The following is a 26,984-nucleotide window of genomic DNA, read 5'->3' on the forward strand; positions in this document are numbered from 1 at the left end:
ATCAGCATAATTCCACTGTTAGCAATGGTGCCATAGTGTTTTCATTCTGTAATTAGAGATCATCTTTTTTTAAACATTAGTCTGCTCAGATACTGAAGTAAATGTTGTTAATCTTTTGTTTTTTAACTTTCTGTGCTGTTTGTACTTGTACTAGCCGTGGGCCTGCTGTAGATTTTGGTTTTATAAGAAGTAATTTTGCTCTTCTGTACTCATCATACTTTAGATGTACAGGTATAATAGTTGAGGAGCTTGGACTTTACCTGGATTGTAAATTTACTTAACTTCTCTGCAAGTCTGCTTTCTTTAGTTGTTTTACAATCTATTTAGCTAGAAATGCACAATGGCGCACATGAATGGCTCAGTTAACTTTTTTATAAACCATTCATCCAGAAGGATTGTAGTCTACCACGTGTTTTAAGTTGTATATGATCAACGGAATTATTTTACTCGTTTTGAATCTTGATGTTCTTCCATTTTGGCAGGTTTGTTACCAGATTCATTGACTTGGATGGCTTAACATGCATTCTGAACTTTCTGAAAAGTATGGACTACGAAACATCAGAATCCCGAATACATACCTCTCTAATAGGCTGCATTAAAGCACTAATGAACAACTCTCAGGGCAGGGCCCATGTTTTGGCTCATGTAGAGAGTATTAATGTAATAGCTCAAAGTCTTACAACAGAAAATATAAAGACTAAAGTAGCAGTCCTAGAAATTTTGGGTGCTGTGTGTTTGGTGCCAGGTGGTCACAAGAAGGTATTGGAGGCAATGCTGCACTACCAGAAATACGCCAGTGAAAGAACCCGTTTTCAGGTACAGTTTTCCATTGGTTCTGAATGGCAATTTTATCAAATGGAATTAAATATGTGATAATTCATGCAAAATACTGAGCACCCACCTCACTAAAATAAGACCAAGGAGCATGTTATATAAATGTATCTTGACTTTGTGTAAGGAGCTTCTGCCTAACTCCTTTTTGGTTTAGTTTATATATGATGCCTGCTAATTGTAGCAGTGATATGTAATCCTGGTAGCATATAGAATGTGCAAACTTTGTCCACCATATAATAGTTTATGACAATGACACCTCATAATCCCTAAAATTTAACTGTCAGTTCTTTTATGCAGTTTCTCTCAATTAATTTGTGTGCTTTCACTTATTCACCTCACTCATAATTTAAAACAAAAATGCAAATTACATCTTTCTTTGATAGAAAGTTGATTTAGCCTGACTTTATAGTTCTTTAATTTGATGTCGTGAAGTTTCACTTTTTATATTGTGCCTTGGGCTAATATCCTGAACAGACAGACAAAGTCAGGATCGACTCAATGCTTCCAGAATGGCCAGTCTAATGTTTGGCTTTTGTTTTAATTGTCACCTTTGAAAATTTGCTTTTTTAAATTCAAGTTTAAAATGTAAATGCTAAAGAGTAACTTGGGCAATGTTTATCAACTAAAGTTACTAAATAGAAATTTTTGCTATCTATTGCACAACAACTTTTATTGCAATCCTGAGAGATGTGTTGTTACAGTAAAGTATGGTTTGTAGCTATATGATAAGATGGCCATATGTATTAGGTTACATGAAGACCAGCACTTAGATCCAACCACAGACTCAGACAGTGAGCAAGCATTTGGAGACCAGATATGGCATCTTTTATTTTATTCTTGGTTCCTTCATTGCTAATTCAAAGCTGGCAGTTCACTACCTGAATATCAACTACATCTGGATATGGGGCAGGATCTGCAACAAATCAACATCACTGTGTCAAGAGAGAAGACCCTCATTGTGGATGGAAAAATACAATCTCGTCTTGACATTTTTTCATTCCTTTGTCTTGATGTGCAATTAGAGACAGATGTGTAGTACTCCCACTCCTATATATGCCTAGGTGTCATTAATAGACACATTCTATGCTTTTGGCATCAAGACTCTGACTTTTGTGAATTCTAAGCAGAGGCAACTGGAAGTGTCAATGTCTTTCCTGTTGCTCCTCGGGTCCTGGTCAGAACTGACCACCTTGTCAACTTACTAATGTTGATCATTATTAGGCTTCAAAATTCAGTGTTACTCTTCCAGTGCTATGGCATTCTCCTTGATGTTCAGTGAAATATTAAAATTATCCTGAAGAGGTTTTTAAAAAGAACCATTTATCATTATATTTTTTTCTTTCATTAGTAAAGCCTGTACATAATATGACTTGCACTTTATCAGCATTTATAACTCTCATGTAGTGCACCAATAAGTAATAAAATCATTGGGGAAATGTTTTTAAAGGTTATGAAAAATACTTTTGAAAAATTAAAATTCTGTTTAAATTTTAATCCTTCAGGAATAATGGAATTTGTTTTTCAATCTGAGATTACAGTGAAAAAAATGAAAACATTAGATATCTCTGTTTGAAACTAAGTGCTTATTTCTCTGCAGTATTTTTATGCATGCCCATATTGCTTTATTATCAAATTGTGTGGCCCATTGTCTCCTCTTCAGACTTTAGTCAATGACTTGGACAGAAATACAGGAAGGTACAAGGATGAAGTGAATCTCAAAACTGCTGTTATGTCTTTCATTAATGCTGTTCTAAGTCAAGGATCAGGGGAGGTGAGACATTTTTATCTTAATTATTCAGAGGAGTTGAAATTTGTCAATGCCAGTAATACAGTCTGCTTTATCGCCTGTCCATCGTGCATCAGTTTTTCGAATGTGTGGTTTAAAATTTTTTGCTATCAACCTGTTTGACAATACTGTTGTTGGCCATTTCTGGTTCCAGCTAATTTACAAGTTAGATTTTTAAATCTATAACCATGGAGAAAAGAAATTTATTATTATTATAACGCTATTTATTTCCTTTCAATAGGAAAGTCTTGATTTCAGAGTTCATCTCCGATATGAATTTTTGATGTTAGGTATTCAGCCCGTTATTGACAAATTACGTGAACATGAAAATGCAACTTTAGATAGGTAAGTGTACTTTATTTGCAGAAAATAATATTTAAAATACTGATGCTGTTTTTATACTAATTCTGTTTATTTGTTAGGCATTTGGATTTCTTTGAGATGCTTAGAAACGAGGATGAAATTGAACTAGCAAAAAGATTTGAGATGGTGAGTAGTTGGGTTACTGCTTACATTTAATGCCATTGCCAAATAATCAAATACAAAGCTTGGTCTGTTCACTCATATAGTTGATGATTGTACTGTTTTAGGTCCACATCGACACGAAGAGTGCCACCCAAGTATTTGAACTGGTAAAGAAAAAAATCAGTTATACAGATGCATACCCGCACTTTATGTCAATTCTCCATCACTGTCTCCAAATGCCATGTGAGTACTGTGGACCATTTTATATAGGGGAAAGCAATGCATTCAGTTTTAAGTCAGTGAGTAAAGTGAAAAGAAATCAAAAACTTGATCTGAAAGTTAGCATGACTTCAGAAATATATTTGAAGTCTGTTTTAAAAACAATTGGATAATATGGTTTCCTTAAGTATGCTAATACAGTATAAATTATTCCAAAATAGCCACACGAATCTGTGCTATTTAAATTACAGTAACACTATTCCTTGCCTAACCTTTGTTCATGGACTTGCATTACTTGTACTCAAGCAGAAACTCTGACATAAGTCATTCTAATCTGTATTGTGGATTTATTGTGGATTTATCAGTGACTCTTCATCACTGATCTTATTCAAAGGAATTTTAACTGGTTTGTGAATTCTACTCTTGATTCCTTTCCATTTTAATATTTCCCTTTATCAGATAAGCGAAGTGGAAACACTGTACAATATTGGTTACTGCTTGATCGAATATTGCAGCAGATAGTTTTACAGAATGATAAAGGGCATGACCCCGATGTTACTCCTCTGGAAAACTTCAATGTGAGGAATGTTGTTAGAATGTAAGTCATTCCCTGTAATTTTCTTTATCTTAAAATGGCAGTACTAGGCATTTTGATTTTGAAGACTGATTAATTCTCATTGTGTGCTAATGCTTATTGTGTCTGTGTTTTTAATCAATGTTCAACATAAATAGGTTGGTTAATGAAAATGAAGTCAAACAATGGAAGGAACAGGCTGAAAAAATGCGAAAAGGTGTGTTCATTATTTTATTCACTTAACTTTCATGTTTTTAAACTTTGCTCTGACAATTAAAAAGCAGCCATTAGAGTAGTGCTGCTTTTTAATTGCAATTGTATTATCCACTGCCATTCCAAATTCTTTTGTCTTCTCTTGAAACTACTGATTAAGATGCTGTTTCATAGGAGTCAGTACCCTCCAATTACTCTTCAGACTAGTAATTCCTTGTGTAAACTTAGAATGAAAAGTAGTATTAAAAAGTATTCATCAGGTAGAATGACATAGCCAACCTGCTGATAATACTGTATTTATGGATCTTCGAGCATAAGTCAAATATCAAGCATGAAGAGAATACCGACTGACATTTCTACTCTTGTTGATATCTTTAAAGCTAATCATCACAAATGAAGCCCTCTAAAATATGTTGTTTTAAGCTGGCTTGAACGAAGTTGAACTTAGGGTTGAATCTAGGATCTTCTGTGTGGACATTGTTTTTGTGGATTTATTTTTGGCTTGAAAACAACAGTAAACATTATTTGAATAAAATCTAATTAACTGGAATAATTGTTTTTAAGACTCTATTTTCTATGTGTATCCTCATCTCCTTTAATGAATCTAAAAAAAAATCTCCTTTTTACAGAGCATAATGAGTTACAGCAAAAACTAGAGAAAAAAGAGCGGGAATGTGAAGCTAAGACACAAGAAAAGGAGGAGATGATGCAAACACTGAATAAAATGAAAGAAAAGCTGGAGAGAGAATCTCAAGAGCACAAAGCTGCTAAGAAACAAGCAGCTGATCTGATGGCCCAGATCCAGGATCTAAGCAATGCAAGTTTCTATTAATAATTTGAGGATGCTTTGTACTTTTTACACTTAACTAGTAAGAATGTTCAAAGTATTGTAAAGAAAGGATCAGTTAATTGTTGTACACAGTTGAAAAGCTGTATATATCGCTATGGTCAAAAGTAAACATAAGTACATTGGTATGCTATTCTTTTCCAAAGAAGGGTCTGGAGTTGATCAAGTTAAAGTGAAATTGCTCATTGTCTAATACCGTCTTTGCAATTTTGCTTCAATTTTAGAGAGCAAGATATTCTGGAGTTCCTGGTGGACCACTTTCAACACTTGGAGCCCCAGGTGGTCCAATACCACCACCTCAACTTCCCTCAGTAGGTGTTCATCCTCCATTGCCACCACCACTGCCATTAGGTGGATCTGTGCCGCCACAACCACCCCCACCCCCACCCCCAGGTGGACCCCCTCCCCCTCCAGGTTTACCATTATTGGGTGGTGTGCCACCACCACCTGGAGCACCTTTGGGCCTCGGACTCAAGAAGAAAAATATTCCCCAACCAGGAAACCCTTTAAAATCCTTCAACTGGTCCAAATTACCAGAGGTTTGTTGTACTTCTTTCATAGAATAAGAAAGATATCATTTTTGTCTTGAATAATCTTGTCCTAACAAAAATGATAATGTTTGATTTGTATTAAATGAATGTGCATAAACTTCACTGAATTACTTATATAATTAATCTTCCTAGTAATATATACTTTTTTAAAAATAAGACTTTATGGTATGTTTAAAATAGTTCGTTAGTAATTACATGATCTGTATTCGACAATAAATCTAAAAAAGTTATAAGACAAAGAACATTAATTCATTTAATATTTGCTCTATAATCTTTGCAAAAATAATTTGCATTTAAAATAATTTACCCAATGAAGTTTTTTTAAATTTTTGATCATATTAATAGAACAAACTTGTGGAAACAATCTGGATGGACATTGATGATTTGAATGTTTTCAAAGTACTTGACTTGGAAGACATAGAAAAGACTTTTTCAGCTTACCAAAGGCAACAGGTAACTTGAATTAAGTTTCTGCTTCCAGCACATGGTACTAATATAGGCATAAAAGTCTGCATGTTGAACCATGTGTTGATTAGGTCAATTACGAAGAAATGCTTTATACTCAAATACTTCTCTGATTTACTGTTTCTCAGCAAATTGGATGACTTTAAACAAAATAGGTAGTTTTGCTTTTTTAACAATGAAACATTGCATTCTTTTCTTTTTAGTGTTTAGCAGTTATGGTAGTCTGTTCATTGTAATGATAGATGGACTTGTAAACCACCATATTTCCGATAGTTCTGCAGGATTTTGAGAAATGTAGTGATATCACCAACATGATCTAAATTATGTTTCGAACTCTGAGTCACAGATCAATAAGCAGCTTATTCTTCCATTAGTATGATCATTTCCTATTCAGTACAGAAAGGCTAACAGAAGATTAAGCAGAATTGGACAAAGAAAATTTACAGCTCAGGAACAGGCCCTTCTGCCCTCCAAGCCTGAGCCGATCCAAATCCACTGTCTAAACCCAATCACTGTCTATCACCCAATTCCTAAGGACCTGTATCCCTCTGCTCCCCACCTACTCGTGCATCTATCCAGACTCGTCTTAAATGAATCTATCATGCCTGCTTCTACTACCCCTGCTGGCAACATGTTCCAGGCACCTACCACCCTCTGTGTAAAGTACGTTCCGTATGTATCCCCCTTAAACTTTTCTCCTCTGACCTTGAATGTGTGACCTCTTGTTATTGAATCCCTCATCCTGGGAAAAAAGCTTATCTCTATCTACCCTGTCTATACCCTTCATGATTTTGTAGACCTCAATCAGGTCCCCCCATCCCCTTTTTCTAATGAAAACAATGCTAACCTACTCAACCTCTCTTCATAGATAGCACCTTCCATAACAGAACATCCACATAAACCTTCTCTGCACCCTCTCCAAAGCGTCCACATCCTTTTGGTAATTTGACGACCAGAACAGTACACAATGGTTCAGTTGCATTTAGAATAATGTCTTGTACAATTTTAACATGACCTGCCGGCCCTTATACTCAATACTCCTTCCAATGAAGGCAAGCATACCATATACCTTCTTGACCACTCTATTCACCTGTGCAGCCACCTTCAGGGTACAATGGACCTGTACTCCCAGATCTCTCTGCTCAGCGACTTTTCCCAAGGCTCTTCCATTTACAGTATAGTTCACTCTAGAATTAGACTTTCCAAAATGCATCACCTTGCATTTGCCCAGATTGAAAGCCATCTGCCACTTCTCTGCTCAACTCTCCAGTCTATCTATATTCTCCTCCTGAATTCTTTGACAGTCCCTTATGCTTTCTGCTATTCCACCAATCTTCGTGTCATCTGCAAACTTACTGATCAGGCCACCAGTGCCCTCTTCCAGATCATTGTTGTATGTTACAAACAACAGTGGCCCCAGCACTGATCCCTGTGGAACACCATTCGTCTCCTTTCTCCATTTCAAGAAACTCCCTTCAACTACTACTCTGTCTCCTGTTGCTCAACCAGTTCTTTATCCACCTAGTTAGAACACCCTGCACACCATGTGACTTCACTTTCTCCATTAGTTTACCATGGGGAACCTTAACAAACGCCTTAAAGCCCATGTATATGACATCTACAGCCCTTCTTCCTCCTATCAACTTGGTCACTTCCTCAAAGAACTCTAAGTTGGTAAGGTACGATCTGCCCCGCACAAAACCATGTTGCCTATCACTGATAAGCTCATCCTTTTCCAAATATAAATAGATCCTATCCCTCAGTACCTTGTCCAGCAACTATCTCATCACTGATGTTAGGCTCACTGGTCTGTAGTTACCTGGAATATCCCTACTACGCTTCTGGCACAGGGGGACAACATTAGCAACACTCCAGTCTTCTGGCACTTCACCTGTGTATAAAGATGCTACAAAGATAACTGTCAGGGCCCCAGCTATTTCCGCTCTCGCCTCCCTCACAACCTGGGATAGATCCCATCCAGTCCTGGGGATTTGTCCACCCTAATATCCTTTAGCCTACTCAGCACGTCTTCCTCCTTATATCAATGTGGTCCAGAGTAAACAAACTTCTATCTCTGATCTCAACATTGATCATATCCCTCTCCTTTGTGAACACTGATGCAAAATAATCATTGAGAATCTCGCCCATTCTCTCAGGTTCAAAACATGACCATCCTTCCTTATCTTTTAGTGGACCAACCCCTTCTCTAGTAACCCTCTTGTTGCTTTTTTAAGGAATAAAAGGCCTTGGGATTCTCCTTGCCTTGGGATTCTCCTTAATTCTGCTTGCTAAAGTTATTTCATAATCTCCTTTTTAGCCAGCTTGATTCCTCATTTAAAATTGGTCCTACTCTCCTGACATTCCTTGAAAGCCTGTTCTGTTCTTAGCTGCCTGGACCTTATGTACACTTCCCTTTCCCTCTTGGCTAGTCGCACAATTTCTCCTGTCATCCACAGTTCACTGATCTTGCCTTTCCTATCGCTTGTTTTCAAAGGGACGTGCCTCTCCTGATCTTCAACCTACCTTTGAAAGCATCCCACATATTAGGTGTGGACTTTACTTCAAATAGCTGGCCCCAATCCACATTTCCCAACTCCTGCTGAATTTTGATATAATTGGCCTTGGCACAGTTTAGTACTCTTCCCTTAGGACCACTCTCATCTTTGTCTAAGAGTATTCTAAAACTTAGAAAATTGTGGTTACTATTCCCAAAGAAATCCCCCACTGCAACTCCTACCTGTTCTAGAAAACTTTTCTGGATGCTCCTTACAAATTCTGCCCCATCCAGACCTCTGACAGGTGTATCCCAGTCAATGTTGGGAAAATTAAAATCTCCCATCGCCATCACCCTGTTGCCTCTACATCTTTCCATAACCTGTTTATCTATTTATTCTTCTACCTCATGCTCAGTGTTGGGAGGCCTGTAATACAGCCCCGACAATGTAACTGCACCGTTCTTATTTCTCAGCTCTACCCATAATGCCTAACTGCTCAAGCCCTCCATATTGTCCACCTTTAGCACAGCTGTGATGTTATCCCTGACCAGCAATGCAACTCCTTTCCCCCTTCCTTTTACTTCCCTCCCTGTCCTGTCTGAAGCATCTATATGGTATATAATATGCTTTAGTTGCCAATCAAGCCCTTCTTTCAACCAAGTCTCTGTGATCGCAATAACGTCATGCTCCCAGGCACTAATTCAAGCCCCAAGTTCATCTGTTTTACCCACTATACCCCTTGCATGAAAGTATATGCTCTTCAGACCACTGGTTCCTTTGTGTTCATCTGCTCTCTGCCTACTCTTCCTCTTGGTAATGCTAACTTCATGATCCTTTACAGTCTCCAGTTTCCACCTCACTGTCTACTAGTCGGCTTTTCTGGTTCCCAGCCCCCTGCTCCATTAGTTTAAGTCCTTACCTTCCCAACAACTTCCTGGTATCCAAAGTCACCTCAGCTCTATAGCCCGCTGCTCTCAGACAGGAAAAATACCGTGGGCTTTGAAGGTAAGTATTTATACTAAGTCCTTGCCTTCCTGACAGCCTCCTGGTCTCCAATGTTACCTCTGCTCTGTCTCCCACTGCTACCGGACAGGGAAAAAAAATTGAGATCTATTCCTATCCCTGTGCTCAGTGGAGGTTAAAACATTAATTTTGGCTGTTGAATGTAGAAGGACCAAATCCTTTGCATTCTGAACTATTGAGTAGCTAGTAAAAGATTCTGTGATGAGAGAGGAATTAGTAAAAAGTTGCTTATGCTTACACTTGTTAATACATGGAAAATATTTGTGGCAGAAGTCACTACGCCTACAAGACAAAATGAAGAAGCGCAAGCAGAAAAATATAGTGGCCTACTTCAAACTTTACATACAGTATGACTTAGTTTTAGATTACACTCGCAAGGGATCAGTGCAGACAAGAAAAAATGCTTCCTTGCGTTCTAGACATTCAATCGTTCAATTCATTTTGAATCTCATGCATATTCTTTTTAAGATTTTTAAAACGTTTGGTGTGTGAATTGCCTTTTAAGCTTATACAATATTGCAGAAATGTTAATACAATTTATTTAAATTAATTCTGAGATTTGGATGACATAGCTGTGACAATACCATGGCTTTCAGAGATGTATTTTGTCCTTTTCTTTAATGGTGAGGTTGAGACAGAGATGCTGAGTGGTTTGTTTCAAATCAATAAAGTAAACAGCTTGTGAGGCCTCAGGGTTTTTTTTTGAAAGGTTGGAATAATAGAAGCAGCATAAATGGGTGGGGTCAAGCTCCCAGAGTGTCAGGAATTTAGTTTGACTTTCAGTAGTTGCTGGGGTCTGGAAGCTGGATGTGGAAGCTGTTGTTCTTTTCTCTGATATAGCGAAAAGCTGGGGTGTTCTCCCTCTGCTGTTAGAATTGCATGTGAAACAATTTATTTTACTGAATTTGCCTCTGCCAAGGATTTGTTTATGGGATGTTACTATTTTGGAACAACTAATCAGTGGGTATATAATGCATCGTATCTTAAATATTTTGATAGCGATAGTAAAGCTAATTTTTAAATTATTTTGAATGTATTTTAACTATAATATAACAATAAAACATGTTTTGCTTCAAGCCTGGTGGTCTGACCAATCGAATTGCACTTGGAACACAACTCCTTACACTTGCCTTTCACACTAAAAAAAAGTTGGGGTCTCGGCCACCACCTTTAAAATATTTTGAGGGGGTTTGGTCTGGTTCATAACAACATAGCTTGTTGCATTATATTATGACGCTTTAGTGTTTGATTACCGAACAAGTTCAGATGTTCCAACCTTTCTCAGGAGCATCTGTATCTCAACAAGCTTCAGTAACACTTTTTATAAAATCATCATTAGACCACACAGTATTGAAGTTACAAATTTAAACACTTCTGTAGGATTGTTGAAATGTTGTATCTATTTTGACGTTGTGAGCAGTGTATGTTTGGAATGTATAATTTGATAACAATATTATCCAGATTCTGGTAAACTTGCACTCATTGTAACTTATTCTATGCCTGAACTACTACCACATGGTGAAAGGGTTAACCTTGGCAGATGACGTTCTTGCTTGTTGTGCAAAAATCTCTAATCACATTCTCATCATGCTCTATCCACTTTGTTGTGCTGTATCTATTTTATTTTCAATTTTGCAACAATCGCTGAACTGCAGTTTTTAAAATTGCTATTAACTGATGCTACCTGTTATCCTCCTTTTTTTGCTTTTGGCCTGCATTTAGGACTTCTTTCTCAGCAATCATTCCAAACAGGTAAGCATGTGCTTTGATAAAGCAAAAGGGATCTATTTGTATATAAATCAGAGTGTGAGGTTTATGGTGGTGAAAATATACGTTGAAGTTAGTTGTTTGATTTTTGAGTATATGTCGATTTTAGTGAGTATTCTCAGCTCTATCTTTGTAGCATAACTGACAAATCATTTAATGTAATATTTTCTAATCCACTGAAAACTGTGCAGAGGTATAAATTTATACTCTGAGCATGTAAACATTGTTACAATGGAACCTGATTATTGAATAATTTGGAAATAGAATTATCACCAAGATAAATGGGGAAGTAGAATATTATGCCAATTAATTTTACCTTATTAAAGTTGTAAACAGGCTCTGACAATTCTGTACTTAATGGGTTGCAGCATGATTTATAATATTAAATTTTACACATTTTTGAAATAAAAAGACCCTCATTGCTTAACTTCAGTACTCAAATTGCAAACGCACTTTGCTTTGCACCTAAAATTTAAGGACATGGTTTGTTAATGTTCCATATTTCAGTTTATGCAACAAGCTTTGTATTTTTATTTGCTAAAATGGGAACATAACATTTTAAGTGATGTATGATTTCCTACTACATTATTATCTGTCATGCATTGATTACAGAATGCCACTTTAGTCCTCAGGCCATATAGATTACCAATAATTGAGAGATTTCTAGAAAAAGCTTACGCATATTGCATGCATTCATAGATGTCGATTTTCCTGCATTTGCTATTTTATCTGTTTAGCGATTCTGTGTCTCTGCCTTCATTTTGTTGCTGAATGATGCAAGGCACTTCCCTAAGGGTTGTCACTGACCTCATCCAGTGTCCACCCTTGGACACTACCAGGTGTTGGATATGAATCTAGAATTGTGATTTCTAACCGATATTTTCCTCATCAGAGAACTAAAGCTAATTGTTCTAAACTAATAATTTACCAACTTGATACTGATTATTCAAGGCCTTTGTGATCTTGTGTGTAGTTGATTTTCAATTGGATTGTTTATCAACAGAATCATTTAAATAATGTCAAAAATTGCCTAAATTTGTAAGTTTTGGGCTGAATTTGTGTGTCCAGTCTAAACAGATAGTAGTCAGCTGAAAGTAATTTAGCGTTAATAGCTGAACAGCATTATTCAAATGAGACCTGAAAATTGAACATGTGTTTTGCTTAGGAAGTTGGCAGTGTAAGCACACTAACATCCCCCGTAAGCATAAAGCTGGACAACTCATAGTCCAACAGCTGTTTAAGAAGGACAGGATATATGTTAAGAAATGTTTTGTCATACTTTACAGAAGTTGGTGTCTGTTCCTATCCATGCTGAAAGCAACAGCTTAGTTGTTGCTCATCTACAATCCAAAACTTTATCAAGCCAAGGAAATTTATGACAATTTAAGTTATAAATACATCTATTTGGATGGCACAGTGGTTAATGCTGTTGCCTCTCAGCGCCAGGGATCTGAGTTCAATTCTAGCCTTGGGTGACAGTCTATGTGGAATTTGCATGTTCTCACTGGGTCTGTGTGTGTTTCCTCCCTCGGTCCAAAGTTGTGCACGTGAGGTAGGTTGACCACAGCAAACTGTCCTGTACTGCCTAGGAATGTGTAGGTTTTGTGGGTTAGCCATGGTATACGTGGGATTATGGGGATAGGATGGGGTGCTGGGTCTGGGCGGGAGGTTTGATGCAGACTTAATGGGCTGAATGGCTTCTTTCTGCACTGTAGTGATACAGTGATTCTACTAGTCCCAAATTTAATTTGATACCTTAACGTTTTACCAGACTGGAGCGTACTTAACTTATGAGACAGATTGAATGCTTTCCAGATTTTTCTATTGTATATTTGTATTTACATTGTGTTATTCATTGAAACATTTAATGCAAAGTCTTGGTCTAAAGTAGGTAATGAAGCCATTGAGCATGCGTTGATTAATGGGGATGTCTTTTATAATGTGATAACCAAATCCGCACGTAGAGCTGATAATACTTGGAAATGTTTTTAACTATGCATCTTTCATTTTAACCCTCAAAACTTTTATAGAGATGATCCAAATGTCTGGAAATAGTGTTATTTGATTTTTTAAATTGTTAAAAGCATGCTGTGACTGTAGCCCCACGAATAAAATTTGCCTACATGGTTAAGTCTTCTATGGTATATTCAATTTAATTACTATTGTAATATTTTCTTGGCCCACAGAAAGAGACAGATGCCAATGAAGACGCATTTAATTCCACCAAGAAAGTGAAAGAACTATCAGTAATTGATGGGCGAAGAGCCCAGAATTGCAACATTCTTCTATCCAGGTAACTGCTTTATTTTTATAAGAAAAAGTGACACTATTTATTTTATTTTAAATTCTTAAAATAATTATAAGGTGTTCTTGAGTGCTTGTTTATTCAAACATGAAAAAACTGAAGTTGTAAGCATATAATTGGCACAAGTACACTCCAGAACTGTTGAGAATGTCGGGCAACGTTTAGTACCAGTGTGACTGTTGGAAAAGGCAACTTGTTGAATTGGGATTTTGAATTGGCATATCAGTGTACCTGAGTCTATGCATTAATTCCAACATAAATTATTAATACCAACTGCACTTGCATTGCTGCTTCTGCCCAGCTTTCAGATCTTTCCCACCCTTCCCTGATTTGCAGAACTTTGCCAGCCTGCAAGCTCTAGTTTTTAATGAGATTCATTCCCTTGCTCTAGATTTAGTCTCTCTGGTCTTCTGCAACCTCTGCACCTGAAGCTCCTCTGTCCATTGTGTGTTTGCACCAGTCTTTAAGTCTGTAACCAAGTAGAGATATTGTTGTGATTCCATTTCCTCTTCAAAGTTGACTCTATACTACTTGCAAATACAAATCTGTTGAAGCTTGGGCATTTTTCTCAAAGAAATTGATTAGTACTGTGCGGATATAAACATTATAGAACAAAATTAAATGTAATTTAAGAGTACTTAATTAACTGTAAAGCACTTTGGGATGTTCTGAGATTGTGAAAGGCACAATATAAATCTAAGTTGTTTATTTTTCTTTAAATGTAATGTTCCAACTATAATTATATTGCTGATTGTGCTGATGTAACCTATTGATGTCTACAGTCCATGAACAACTGTCACAACTTCTTTTAAGAATATGCAGGGCCATATTTTCTGAGGAATAGCAATCTTGTGCAGATTGCCATCTTACCCCTCACATTACAAAAGGTGGGAACTCTCCATTTCTGGTTTGATTTGATTTTATTATTTCACCTGTACTGAGATACAGTGAAAAGTATTGTTTTGCATGCTAACCAGACAAATTATATCTTGCATAAGTACATCAGGGTGATAGAAGAGAATGGTAGAATATAGTGTTACTGCTACAGAGAAGCAGCAGAGAAAAACTGATTCTAATATGAGAGGGCCATTCATAGGTCTGATGCCAGCAGGGAAAAAGCTGTTCTTAAATCTTTTGTTGAATGTTTTCAAGCCTTTCTATCTTCTGCCTGATGAAAAAGGATGGAAGAGAGCATAACTGGGGTGGGAGGGGTCTTTGATCATATTGACTGCTTTCCTGAGGCACTGGGAATTATAGACAGAGTCAGTAGATGGAAGGCTGGTTTTTGTGATTGACTGGAATGCATTCACAACTTTTATTTTGGTAATTTCTTGTGATCTTGGGCAGAGCAGTTACCATATTATGCTGTGATGCATCTGGGTAGGGTGTGTTCTATGGTGCACGTATAAAAATTGGTAAGACTCATTGTGGACATGTTGAATTTCTTTCACCTTGTGAGGAAGTAGAGGCATTGGTTTGCTTTCTTGATTTGTAGCATAGATGTGGACGGACCAGGACAGATTGGTGATATTTACTCCTCGGAACGCAAAGCTCTCAACCATATCTACCTCAGCACCATTGATACAGACAGGGGCACGTTCTCCACACTGCTTCCTGAAGACAATGACCAGCTCCTTCAATTTGCTGATATTGAGGGAGAGAGTGTTTCCTTTACACCAAGCTATTATGCTGTCCATCTCTTTCCTGTACTCTGTCTTGTCATTTGAGATCTGACCCACTACGGTGTTGTCATCAGCAGATTTGTAGGCAGTAGCCATTAAGGCATGTTGCTTGATTTTAATTTGGCACACAATGGTAGCGATTGTCTTGAAGCGTGGGAACCTCACGTTGTAAGAAGAGGTTAAAGACGTCTGTAAATGCTCCCACCAGCTGGTCCATGCAGGATCTGACTGCGTAACTGGGGACTCCATCTGGATCAGTTGTTTGCCACAGGTTGACTTACAAGAAGGCTGATCTGACGCCTATGATGACTGTGGCTGTAGATGCCTGAGGCTGCCATAGTAGGTGACCTCAGTTTGCTGATCTTCTGTACAAAATGAACAGAGTGCATTGTTGTCAGCAATCCATTTGACTTTACTTTGTGGCCTGTTATATCATGTAAGCTTCACTACAGTTGGCTTGTGTTTGTGTGATTAGTCTTGGACTCTAGTTTAGTCTGATATGGTCTCTTGGCTGTGTGAAAATCGTACCTACATTTCCTGTATATGCCAGGGTTATCTGATTTGGATGCCTCAGACCTGGACTTCAGTGGGGAGTGAATTTTTCAAGTTCATCCGTGATTTCCACATGGGGAACACTCAGATTAACATTTTTGGCAGGTGGTCATATACATGCTTAATAAAGAAGTCTGTGACAGTAGTGGCATACTCATTTACTTCGGCTGCTGAGTTCTTGAATATGAACTAGTCCACCAACTACAAGCAGTCACAGAGCAGCACTGTCCGACTTTGTATTCCAGATTCTCACATTTCAGTTTCTGCTTGTAAGCTGGGAGAAAGAGTGCAGCGTTGTGATCTGACTTATTACAATATGGGTGGAGAAATGAGCAGTAGGCATCTTTGGTTAGATAGCAATGGTCTCGGTTGTTTGGGCCTCTGGTGGGACAGGAGACGTGTTGGTGGTATCTTAGTAGCACATTCTTTAGGTAACTTCAACTTGGCCAACCTCTAGCTGAAGTTCTGAGATGTAATCCCCATCAGGGCTCCTTCAGAAATATGGAGCTGTTCTTCCATTCTAACAGTTCTTTCATAGCCCAACATACCAGGATGTTGCCAGGTTTGAGTTATAAAGAAAGGCCGGGACGTTTTTTGCTGGAACTTAGGTTGCAAAGCGACCTGATAGAAGTTTATAAAGTAATGAGGCATGGAGTTAATGGTTTCTTTTCCCTCGGATGGGGGACTTCAAAACTAGGAGGCAAATTTTTATGGTGAGAGGAGAGGGATTTTAAAGGCATGAGAGGCAAGTTCTTTTGACAGAGGATGGTTTGTGTATGTGGAATGAACTTCCTGAGGAAGTGGTGGATACAGGTACAATTACAACATTTAAAAGATGTTTGAATAGATACATGAATAGGAAAGATTTGGAGGGATATGGGCCAGCATGGACTGATTGGAACGAAGGATCTGTTTCCGTGTTGTATGACTTTATAACTGCTGGGGGGAGGCAAGCCATGCCCCCATTTCATAGAAGTTGATTGCAATATTCTGAAATTCGAAGGACCAGAATCTCTGGTAATGATTTTGACAGCTGTTGTCTTATCAACTCCTGTCTATGCTGGTCAGGCCATTGTCATGTACTAATGTACTAAACGTTTACTTATTTTGTGTGTTGGCAACAGAAATCTGAGGATGCTAGCTGGCGTTTTATTAATTCTTGGGATGCGAGCAGCACTGGCAAGGATGCAACTTATTGCTCCTGAGTTGGTATTGAACTACTGCAGTACATGTGGTATAGGTACACCCACGATGTTGTGAGGAAGGGAGTGCCAGGATTTTTAAGTTAGTTCATGAGATATGGATGTCGCTGTCTTGACTAGCATTTAATGCTGATCTCAAATTGCTTTGAACTGAGTGGCAAAGAATCAGTAGCATTGCAGGTCTGAGTTGTATGTGGACCAGACAAGGGAAGGATGGCAGATTTTCAAAAGGACATAAGTGAACCAGATGGGTTTTCTGACAATTGCTTATAATGTGGTTACACGTTCGCAGAATTTTTTTATATTGAAGTCAAATTTCGCCATCTACCATGGGGGATTTGAATCGTTTCTCCAGTACATCAGTCTGACGTTCTGGATCACTAGTCAACATTACCACTGTGTGACTGCATCCCAGAAAAGCAATATGTCAGTCTGTTTGGATTTAAACTGTTTTTTCCTTGTTTTTAATAATGAATGTGTCATTTGGGTAAATGTATTTCAACAAAGTTACTCTTGTAACGCCCAGTTTAAACTTTAACTGGAATATACTAGTACAGTTACAACACGGGCAATTTTTGACATTGTCAGGAAGATGCCAAAGTATGTCCTGTACATAAAATGTAGGACAGATCTAACCTGGCCATTTACTGCCACATCAGTCTACTGTTGATCATCAGTTGAGCGATGGAATGTGTCATCAACAGTGCTATAAAGCAGCACCTGCTTAGCAGTAACCTGCTCAGTGACACCCAGTTTGGGTTCTGCCAGGACCACTCAGGTCCTGACCTCATTACAGCCTTGGTTCAAACATGGACAAAAGAGCTGAATTTGCGAAGTGAGGCGAGAGTGATTGCCCTTGACATCAAGGCTGCTTTGGAATGAGTATAGCATCAAGGTGCTCGAGCAAAACTGCGATTAGTGGGTATCAGGGGGCAAACTCTCTGGTGGTTAAGAGTCATACCTGACACACAATGGAAGATGACTGTGGTTGTTGGAGGTCAGTCACCTCAGATGCAGGACATCTGTGTAGGAATTCCTTGGGGTAGTGTTCTAGGCTTAACCATCTTCAGCTGCTTAATCTCACCTTCTCTCTATCAGGAGGTCAGAAGTGGGGGATGTTCACTGACGATTGCACCATGTTCAGCACCATTCACGATGACTCTGACACTGAAGCAGTCCATGTCCAAATGCAACAAGATACGGACAATATACAGTCTTGGGATGACAAGTAACATTTGTGCCACACAAAAGCTAGGCTATGACCATCACCAGCAAGAGACAATCTAACCACTGCCGCCTCAACACTCAATGGCGTTACCATCACTGAATCCCCTACTATCAACATCTTGGGTGCTATTGATCAGAAACGCAACAGGTCTCTCTTCATAAATTGCTACAGGAGCAGGTCAGAGGCTAGGAATATTGTGGCAAGTAACTCACCTCCTGACTCCTCAAAGCCTATCCATCTACAAGGCACAAATCAGGAATGTGGTGGAATCCTCCCCACTTGTCTGGGTGAGTGCAGCCCCAACACCACTCAAGAAGCTTGACATCATCCAGGACAAAAAATGGTTTGCATTACATCCATAAGCATCCAGTCCCTCCCACATACAATGTTCAGAAGCAGCAGTGTGTAGCATCTACAAGATGCACTGCAAAAATTTACCAATGATCCTCAGACAGCACCTTCTAAACCCACAACCACTTCCATTTAGAAAGCCAATTGCAGCCAATATATGGGAACACCAGCACTTTCAAGTTCCCCTCCAAGCCACACACCATCCTGACTTGGTAATATATCATCATTCCTTCACTGTTGGCTGGGTCAAAAATCCTGGAATTTCCTCCCTAATGGCATTGTGGGTCACCTTTCTACAGGTGGATTGCAGCAGTTCAAGAAGGCAGCTCACCAACACCTTCTCATGGGCATCTCTGGACAGGCAATAAATGCTGGCCAACCAGCGATGCCCACATCCCACAAAATGAATAAAATCTGGTCACATCAGTAGTTTACTATATGAAATTTCTACTTTCTTTTTGAATAAACCTAAGCTGAGCAAAGGTTGACTTTGGCTTTATTTTTTTTCCTTCACCAACTGGCTATCAGGCATACAACACAGATAAACTGTTATGAATGTAGGTAGTATGGGTTTTTTTTGTTTTTTGATGCCACAATTGAATTCTCATCTTACGACACCAAAATTTTGCAGACTTGGTTAATCTTTGGCCAATGGCAGTGATTAAGTTGATGGCTTGTAAATGTTAAAAATGTGGACTGAAAATGAAGGATTCATTTTTCTAAATATTTAATTGGAGGCAATTTCTGCTAATCCAGTACAGGATATTGGAAAAGCAGTCTGATAGATTGGCAAAAGTGGAGGAATTGAGAGATGGTAGTGTGGAATGTCAGAATCATAGACCAATTCATCCATGCCAACCAGATGTCCCAATCTGACCTAGTCCCATTTGCCAGAATTTGGCCCATCTACCTCCCACTCTATCCTGTTGTCAGCATTGTGAAAGAAACTGTCTTATTTATTTACATTTGTAACATCTTGTATTTTAAATTTGGGTTTTGAATTTTGATTTAGTAACATATTGGTTCCGAGTCTGAAGTTGAGAATTAACTTCTAAGTATTTCTGTAGCTGTAGTGATTTATTTTGTAACACGGCACAGTGGTTAGCACTGCTGCCTCGCATCGCCAGAGACCCGGGTTCAATTCCCGCCTCAGGCAACTGACTGTGTGGAGTTTACACATTCTCCCCGTGTCTGCGTGGGTGAATTGGCCATGCTAAATTGTCTGTAGTGTTAGGTAAGGGGTATGGGTGGTTTGCGCTTCGGCGGGTCGGTGTGGACTTGTTGGGCCGAAGGGCCTGTTTCCACATTGTAAAGTAATCTAACCTAATCTAATTCGTGAAGGCTCTTTTGGCAGCTTGGTGGATTTTTGTTTACTTCAGCATTTTACAACTTAAGGTGAACTATTGTGCTTCAAGATTGCTATTTGAAATTTCCGTACTGGGGTTTTTTCCAGCTTGAGAGAAATGCCCACAGAGAGAGAGACTTTTTTTGTTTCAGTTTTACATTGTTTTCCAAAAGTCCTGTGAAGTTCTTGCATAGAGATGCATACATGAGTTCTCAATGTGGAGAATGTTATAAAGAAGATTGCGTTAGAGTAACGAATTAATGGCAGTTCCAGGCTGGAACTGTTGAGATAAAACCCGAAGAGGAGTTGAAAACTGTTTGTTTCATCTTAAGTTTGTGATGATTCTAAAAATAAACTGTTGGAGGTTGCCTTCAGAGTTAGTTACTTTAAACCTGACAAGGTACTTATAAAGGAAAGGATTGTGGTGTGAGTTCTGTACAAGAGTTGCTGTTAGCTCCTGTACTAGGAATGTTAACTTGGTTTTGAAACCTGTTTTGCAAAAGAAATGTTTTGCAAATAATGGGATTACACTTATTTACTGTGCATTTTAAAACTTTGTGCTATAAGTCAATAGATTGGTTATTTTCTTTTGCTTAATAAACTTTTGTTTTATTGTCGAAACAAAATCTGCCACATTGCATGCTTCAGTTGCACTGAGAGAGTACCTTGTTCAAACCAGAACAAAACAATGGTTTCAGTCTGGAAACGGACTTGTCCAGTCATAACATCAGCGATGTCCAAACTCATGCTGCACAATTCAATAATGCCATCATAGGAAAACAAATGGGTGAATGATAGGAGAGGACCAAGGATATATGGTGGGAAAACCTCAGTGGTGTTGGTTTGTGAGTAAGGAGGTCAGCTATCATGTGTTCCTGTGGAGGGTGGCATGGTCAAAGGCAGGCTCAGGAGGACAAGGAAGTAAAGTTTACATTTTGTCCCAATCTCTGTCATTTGTGACTTTGAGCCATTTCAAACTGTTGTAAGGGTGGAAACCTGAATGGAAGGAGTCAAATAAAAATGGCACTGATTTGGAAGGCATCTACAGAATTTTGGAGAGGAAGGAGAGATTGGTGATGGGATGGTAATTTGCGAGGATAGTGGGACCATTAATTTTCTTTTTTGAAAGAGGAGTGATAGCATCAGATTTAAAGGAGCAAAGGACAGCATGCGAAGATAATCGATATTGTTAACAATATCATCTAACATGGGGACCACGAGGGGAAGTTTGGTGGTCAACAAGTTAGTCAGATTAAGTTGAGGGGGGAGGAGCAGGGTCTTGTGGACATATAATAAGATAGATGAGGGCAAAAGACAAGACTGGAGAGGAAACAAGAAAGATAAATTCAGGCTAGGGCAGATGGGAGCTTTAAAGAAGGCTTGGCCTGGTGGACTAGTGGAAGGAGTGAATACGACAGAGAAATCATCTTAATGTCAAAGACATGTGTGAGCTCTTTCTACTTATTGCCATTTAACTCAGTTCAATACATTTTTGTTTTGCTGTGGTTGGAGAAGATAGAAGAATGTTGCGGCAGCAGCAGAGCACAAATGAAACCACATGATTAAAATTTATAACTTGTATGTAACGATTGGTCACCACTTTAAATATTGCATATTTCAGTGGTTCACACTTTATGCTTTTGTTGCTTTAGCTGAAGCTCATACTTGCCATTGGGAATCTAGGTAGCCTTAACTCTCTGCCAGTTATCAATTTCATAATGTGCTTTTGGTGTTGACTTTGTGCCACTGAAATGCTATACCAGTATCAAAAGTGCAGTATCAAACCAGAAGAACCGAAGGTCCAGTTAGGGATAAGTAACTTTGTTACATATATGTGTACTATATACTGGTGTGAAAGCGAGAAAAGAAGTAGATTATATGGTCAAAGGAACTATCTATGAATACCTGTTTGACAGGTTTGACTTTGTGATATTGTCAGCTGGTATAGAATTCCCCCTGAAATTTTAGTACTAGGAATGAGATCCAAACCTTCTCAACTCAATTATTATGACACATGAAACCATCAATGAAGGGATGATCTGAATTTAAGTTCCAGATTTGACAGCATTTAGCAACGTTTGAAGGTTGAAAAACCAAGTTAACGTTTCTAGTTGATGTGACTTTTTAGAACTGCTCAGATGCTGCCAGACCTGCTGAAGTTCTCCATCGTTTTCTGTTTTAATGTTAGATTTCCAGCATCTGCAGTACTTTGCTTTTATTTAAAGGCATGGTGTTCTACTTGCTGAAGTACAAACATCTACCACTGTTTCAATCAAATAACAGCCATGCATTTACTGAGCACGCTTTGGTAACTGCCATATGAAAAAGAAACTCTAAAGTAGCTATGATATCGCCCAACTATTGTTAGTGGTTGGAGGTTTGGCATGGCGAATCTCTTTATTCCAGCTACATGGTGTATATGTAGTAGTGATGCAATTTATGTATCTATTTATCTATTTAGGTTAAAGCTGTCCAATGACGAGATTAAACGTGCTATTTTAACAATGGATGAACAAGAGGATCTACCTAAGGACATGCTTGAACAGGTACTACATTGGTTTTGAAGCATTTTGTTCTGTGGTTGTACTAGATGGGGCTGTGTCAGGGAGGCTATATCACTTCCATGGTAAATTATATTTTAAAAGTGAATGGCCACCACACATCAGGTTGGAAGATAAATCTTCACTGTGCCACTTTGAACAGATTGCTGCAAGTGGAAAGAGTTTAGAAATGAGTATCCTTCTCCTGAAAGGGAATACCGTATCTCCACTTCTCTTTCTTAATAGGAATCTTGACCAGAAGGGATGCAGCTGAGGACAGGTGAAGTGCAGGATCTGTTGGTTAAACATTGATTTGCTTTTGGGTATGTGAATGACATTGTATGGGTGAAGGATTATCAGCCATTGTGAACACTGTGGCTTTTTGGTTGCTGTCCATTTATGTTGTCAGTGAGCGGCAACATTAGATTGCCACAACAGGTCCAGCTGAACAGCAATATTTTAAAAATGGCATGGTCCCAGGTTTGCTAGTCATTTGGTGGATATCTGCTGTGTGGTGGGTTTTTCCAGGAATGGAATGTTTCAAAATAGGGACAGAATTAAACATGATGGATGATGTAGAGCCAGAGTAGATAGATAATAAGTGACTTGGAGACAGTAAGGACTGCAGAGGTTGGAAACCAGATTCAATACATGTGAAGCTGGAAAGGTACAACAGATCAGACAGCTTGGGGCTGAAACCTCTTGTCCTGATGAAAGGTTTCGTCCTGAAACATTTTGACTTTCCTGTTCCTTGGATACTTCTGACCTGCTGTGCTTTGCCAGCTTCACATCTATTGACTCTAGGTAGCTAATAAGGTGCATTGGCAAGCTTGTAAGAAATCTTGCTGGGTCTTAGTGGCAAGAATACCTTCAAAACATTTGCCACTGTTCTCACTAACAGTCACCCCTGTGTCTTGAGGGCAGATGCATGGGTGACCGGTCGGATGTAGTTGAAGGTCCTGTCAGCCACGAGGCAGGAAGCTACAGTTATGGAAGAAGGAAGCTATGTCAGTAGTACTGTAGTGTTAGAGGGCATAGCTTGATACAAGAATGAGTACTTTGCAGTTGCTTTCATCAAGAAAGTTGCTGCTGCTAACTACATTTGTGGAAATGGAGGCAGTTGAGAGACAGGAATGACTAAAAATTAGTAAAGCAAAGATTCCCTGTACATAAAAGTTTGTCCCCACAATCAGGAGAAGAACATCTGAGGATGTAATAGAAGGAAGGTTTTGCAGAGATAGATAGCTAATAATCTTCCAAACCTAGTTGGAATTCATTAGATTGTGAATCTTGAGGCAGTAGAAGGTAGCTGAGAGTTATGCAGTTGAATTCTAAAAGTGCCAGGTAATATGATCATCAATTGTCAACGTTTAAGCCCTTGATATAAACTGGATTTTGGATTAGCAGTCTGACTAAATTTGTTTTATTCTTGGTACATAAGCCAATGCAGTATTGGCAATAAAACTGCCAGTAACTCAGGTTATTTAGATATGTGCATATTCAGGGTCTATTTAAACATTTTTTTACATCCACCTGAAATTTTTATTAAAAATAAATACCATACTTCTGTTAAGTTTGGCACTATTTCAAAAAAGATTTTTAATTGTGGATTTAATTTTTTTTTGATCTGAAACACAAGACCTCTTTAAAGTTAAGTGATTTGTAAAAGGGTTTGAATAATGGATTCTGAATTACATGTGGTTTACAATTTGAAAATACGGACAGCTTTTGTATTCAAGTTTGACGTACATAATGTTGCTTTGGGGTGATAGAAGCTGGCTCATTACTTTTATAGGAATCTCCTTGCACCTTAATCACTTCTCTTTCATCAATTCAGCTTCATGCTGCCACATCTGACTGCCATTAGTCAACTGAGTGGAGACAGCTGGTTACAGTTTAAAATACGAACAAATAAAGCAGTAGTTCTTTCAAGCTAGTATGAATTAGGATCTTTGTATTATAGTCCAGATCAAGGGTCCTTTTTCCTTAAGATGAAGGGAAAGCATTAAAGAGCATCAGTCATTACCAACCATTAGAAGTCACACAAAGCAGAAAGTAACCTGAGGAAAATACAATTTCACAACTACAAGTACTCGACTCTCTTGTAAGATTTGTATTATGAAACTTGAAATTTTATTGATATTTTTATCGTGAAGTTCACGTCAAGATTAAATTGCCTGAATCCATAGGAAAGCAAAAATTTGTGGAGGGTGCCAAAGGTCTATTACAACATTGAATTCAAGAGGGAATGCACCATTTTGGCAAAGAGGTTTATTGGATATTTTAATTAACATAAACCTTTTTACTTATTTTTTTTACTAAATTTGTAAAAGAAACATTAAATTGAGACATTTTTAAAAGATGTTGTAAAAGGTTTGGTTAGTTTTGAATGTCAATACTTCAGACAAATAGAATATTTGATGCTCAGTTAACTTGACTATACCACATTTCGCCAATGTTGTAATAATTTATTCATATGTGAGAGCTCAAAATATTTTGCTATACTCTGGTTTCCAGATCGAATTCAGATAGTGCTTTTGAAAGTGTTTTTGCACCGCTTCCCTAAAAAGGTTTCTTATTTTTGCGTGACTCCTTCTGGCTCTATTTATCTGAATGATTGTAGAGTAGACTTGCGTAGTTATTGATTATGGACTTGATTGAAATGAGTTTGGACAGTGAATAATGGTAGGATATTTGACCAAGTTTCACAGCTTAAGGTGATCTTCTTTTTGACTAAGACTCTCCCTGGAGCATGATTAGGAGTTACACAAAATTAAACTCAGATCACCTCAGTATTATATGGCAAATCAAACTCGGTATCTATATATCAACTGATGCTGGAGAAATAGTGTTCCTAATACCAGCAAGTGTGTTGGTTTATATGTCTAACCTGATGTAGAAATTTTCTGAAGGCTGAGACCTCTGAAATCATAAGATCCTTGTAGTATGGACAGAGGCCATTTTGCCCATTTGAGTCTGCACTGACCCTTTGAAGAGCGTCCCACCCAAATCACATTCCCTGTCACCCTGCATTTACTATGGCTAATCCACCTAGCATGCACATCCCTGGACACTATGGACAGTTTAATGTGGCCAATACACCTAATCTGCATATCTTTGGATTGTGGAAATGATTCAGTGCACCCAGAGTAAACCTATGCAGAAACAGGGAGAATGTGCGAACTCTGCATAGTCCTCCAAGGCTGGAATCCAATCCCGGTTCCTGACGCTGTGAGGCAGCGTACTAACCTCTGAGCCACCTGCTGCCCAATTATTGGTAGACATCTCCCAATCCTGATGAAGGGCTTTTGCCCGAAATGTTGATTCTCCTACTCCTTGTATGCTGCCTGACCTGCTGTGCTTTTCCACCACCACATTCACAACTCTAATCTCCAGTATCTGCAATTCTTATTTTCGCCTAGTTGATTTTAACCTCTCAATCCTTGCCTAATCGTTTTAGGTTGGATTCTTTCCCTGTGGAAGAGAATTTTTTTTATAGTTGCATTTTAGATAATTAACCTAGTTACGTTTAAAAAAAAATTCAAGAATAGAATCTGAGAACCACGTTGGCACACTGGATTGATCTGTCCTACCTAACAACATTATAGCTAGAAATGATCCTTCAGTTGTGGAGCAGTTTCTTAAAAGGGGCCAGTGGCTCCCTATGTGGGGAGAAGAAAAATGGCAAGGTACTTGACTTTGGGCTATTTTTCTATAATCTAGATCCAGATTTGGGAGAAATTTATTTTAGAATGCTTTAATTTGTTACTAATGTTTTTGTTCCAACTGGGAATACATTGCATGAACAGTAAAAAAAAAAAAGTAACAAAGTTAAAATTCTTCAGATTACATGTGCAATGTGCGTGCAGAGAAACAAACCCTGTTTATGCAATTTTAAAAGAAATTAATTTTGAATTTCCTTTTCAGCTGCTGAAATTTGTCCCTGAGAAAAGTGATGTTGATCTGCTCGAGGAGCACAAGCATGAAATTGAGCGCATGGCAAAAGCAGATAGGTTCTTGTATGAAATGAGCAGGTATGAATGTCAAAACACTGATATAAGCAGAAATCTATTGACAAAATAAATTGGTGGAATGATTTTGTGCCAGCATTTTGTTTGTTACAGTATTAGGGCACGTGTTCTTCTCTGCAAGTGGTAAGTGTTCATTAATGTTAGCTATAGAAATGAATTGCAGGGCACTTTTGTGAACTTGTAGGCTGGTTGAATATTAATTCTTTTGGATAAAACAAAACATAAGAAAATACACAGTCTGACCAAAGAGTTTGTGTATTGAAATAATTATATTCTTTTTAATAAACCATAACATGTTTGCAGTAATAATTACTATTGCACAATGGCACTTAGTTTCATTGGATTTCCTGAAACTGACTATTGTCAGAAACAAATTTATTTTTGTGCTTGGACACTGACTGACCATAGTTTATTTGGTAATGTTATCGAGTGAAAGATGGTCAGTTAGCTCAGTTGAGTATATGGCTGGTTTGTGACACGCAGTGCCATCAGTGGCTGAGGTCACCATA

At 38.3% G+C, this 26,984-nt stretch overlaps 1 protein-coding gene and 1 long non-coding RNA gene across 2 annotated transcripts in view; one reads left to right on the forward strand and one right to left on the reverse strand.

The window, feature by feature from the left end:
* Positions 1-26,984, reverse strand: part of LOC148149413 (uncharacterized) — a 187,951-nt gene that overhangs the window by 135,410 nt on the left and 25,557 nt on the right. The window lies entirely within an intron of this gene.
* The window catches only part of daam1a (dishevelled associated activator of morphogenesis 1a), a 119,093-nt gene that overhangs the window by 71,064 nt on the left and 21,045 nt on the right, over positions 1-26,984 (forward strand). The window contains exons 5-18 of the mRNA XM_043697779.2: positions 483-816; positions 2,495-2,605; positions 2,862-2,965; positions 3,043-3,109; positions 3,211-3,328; positions 3,764-3,902; positions 4,037-4,095; positions 4,721-4,908; positions 5,163-5,477; positions 5,835-5,942; positions 11,195-11,224; positions 13,426-13,532; positions 22,366-22,450; positions 26,372-26,478. Coding sequence (XP_043553714.1) covers positions 483-816; positions 2,495-2,605; positions 2,862-2,965; positions 3,043-3,109; positions 3,211-3,328; positions 3,764-3,902; positions 4,037-4,095; positions 4,721-4,908; positions 5,163-5,477; positions 5,835-5,942; positions 11,195-11,224; positions 13,426-13,532; positions 22,366-22,450; positions 26,372-26,478 — 1,872 coding nt within the window. The remainder of the gene's footprint in view (positions 1-482; positions 817-2,494; positions 2,606-2,861; positions 2,966-3,042; positions 3,110-3,210; positions 3,329-3,763; positions 3,903-4,036; positions 4,096-4,720; positions 4,909-5,162; positions 5,478-5,834; positions 5,943-11,194; positions 11,225-13,425; positions 13,533-22,365; positions 22,451-26,371; positions 26,479-26,984) is intronic.

The sequence above is a fragment of the Chiloscyllium plagiosum genome, unplaced genomic scaffold, assembly GCF_037043375.1.
Source record: "Chiloscyllium plagiosum isolate Xiang-an unplaced genomic scaffold, Cpla_swu_hap1 HiC_scaffold_8, whole genome shotgun sequence".
NCBI lineage: Eukaryota > Metazoa > Chordata > Chondrichthyes > Orectolobiformes > Hemiscylliidae > Chiloscyllium > Chiloscyllium plagiosum.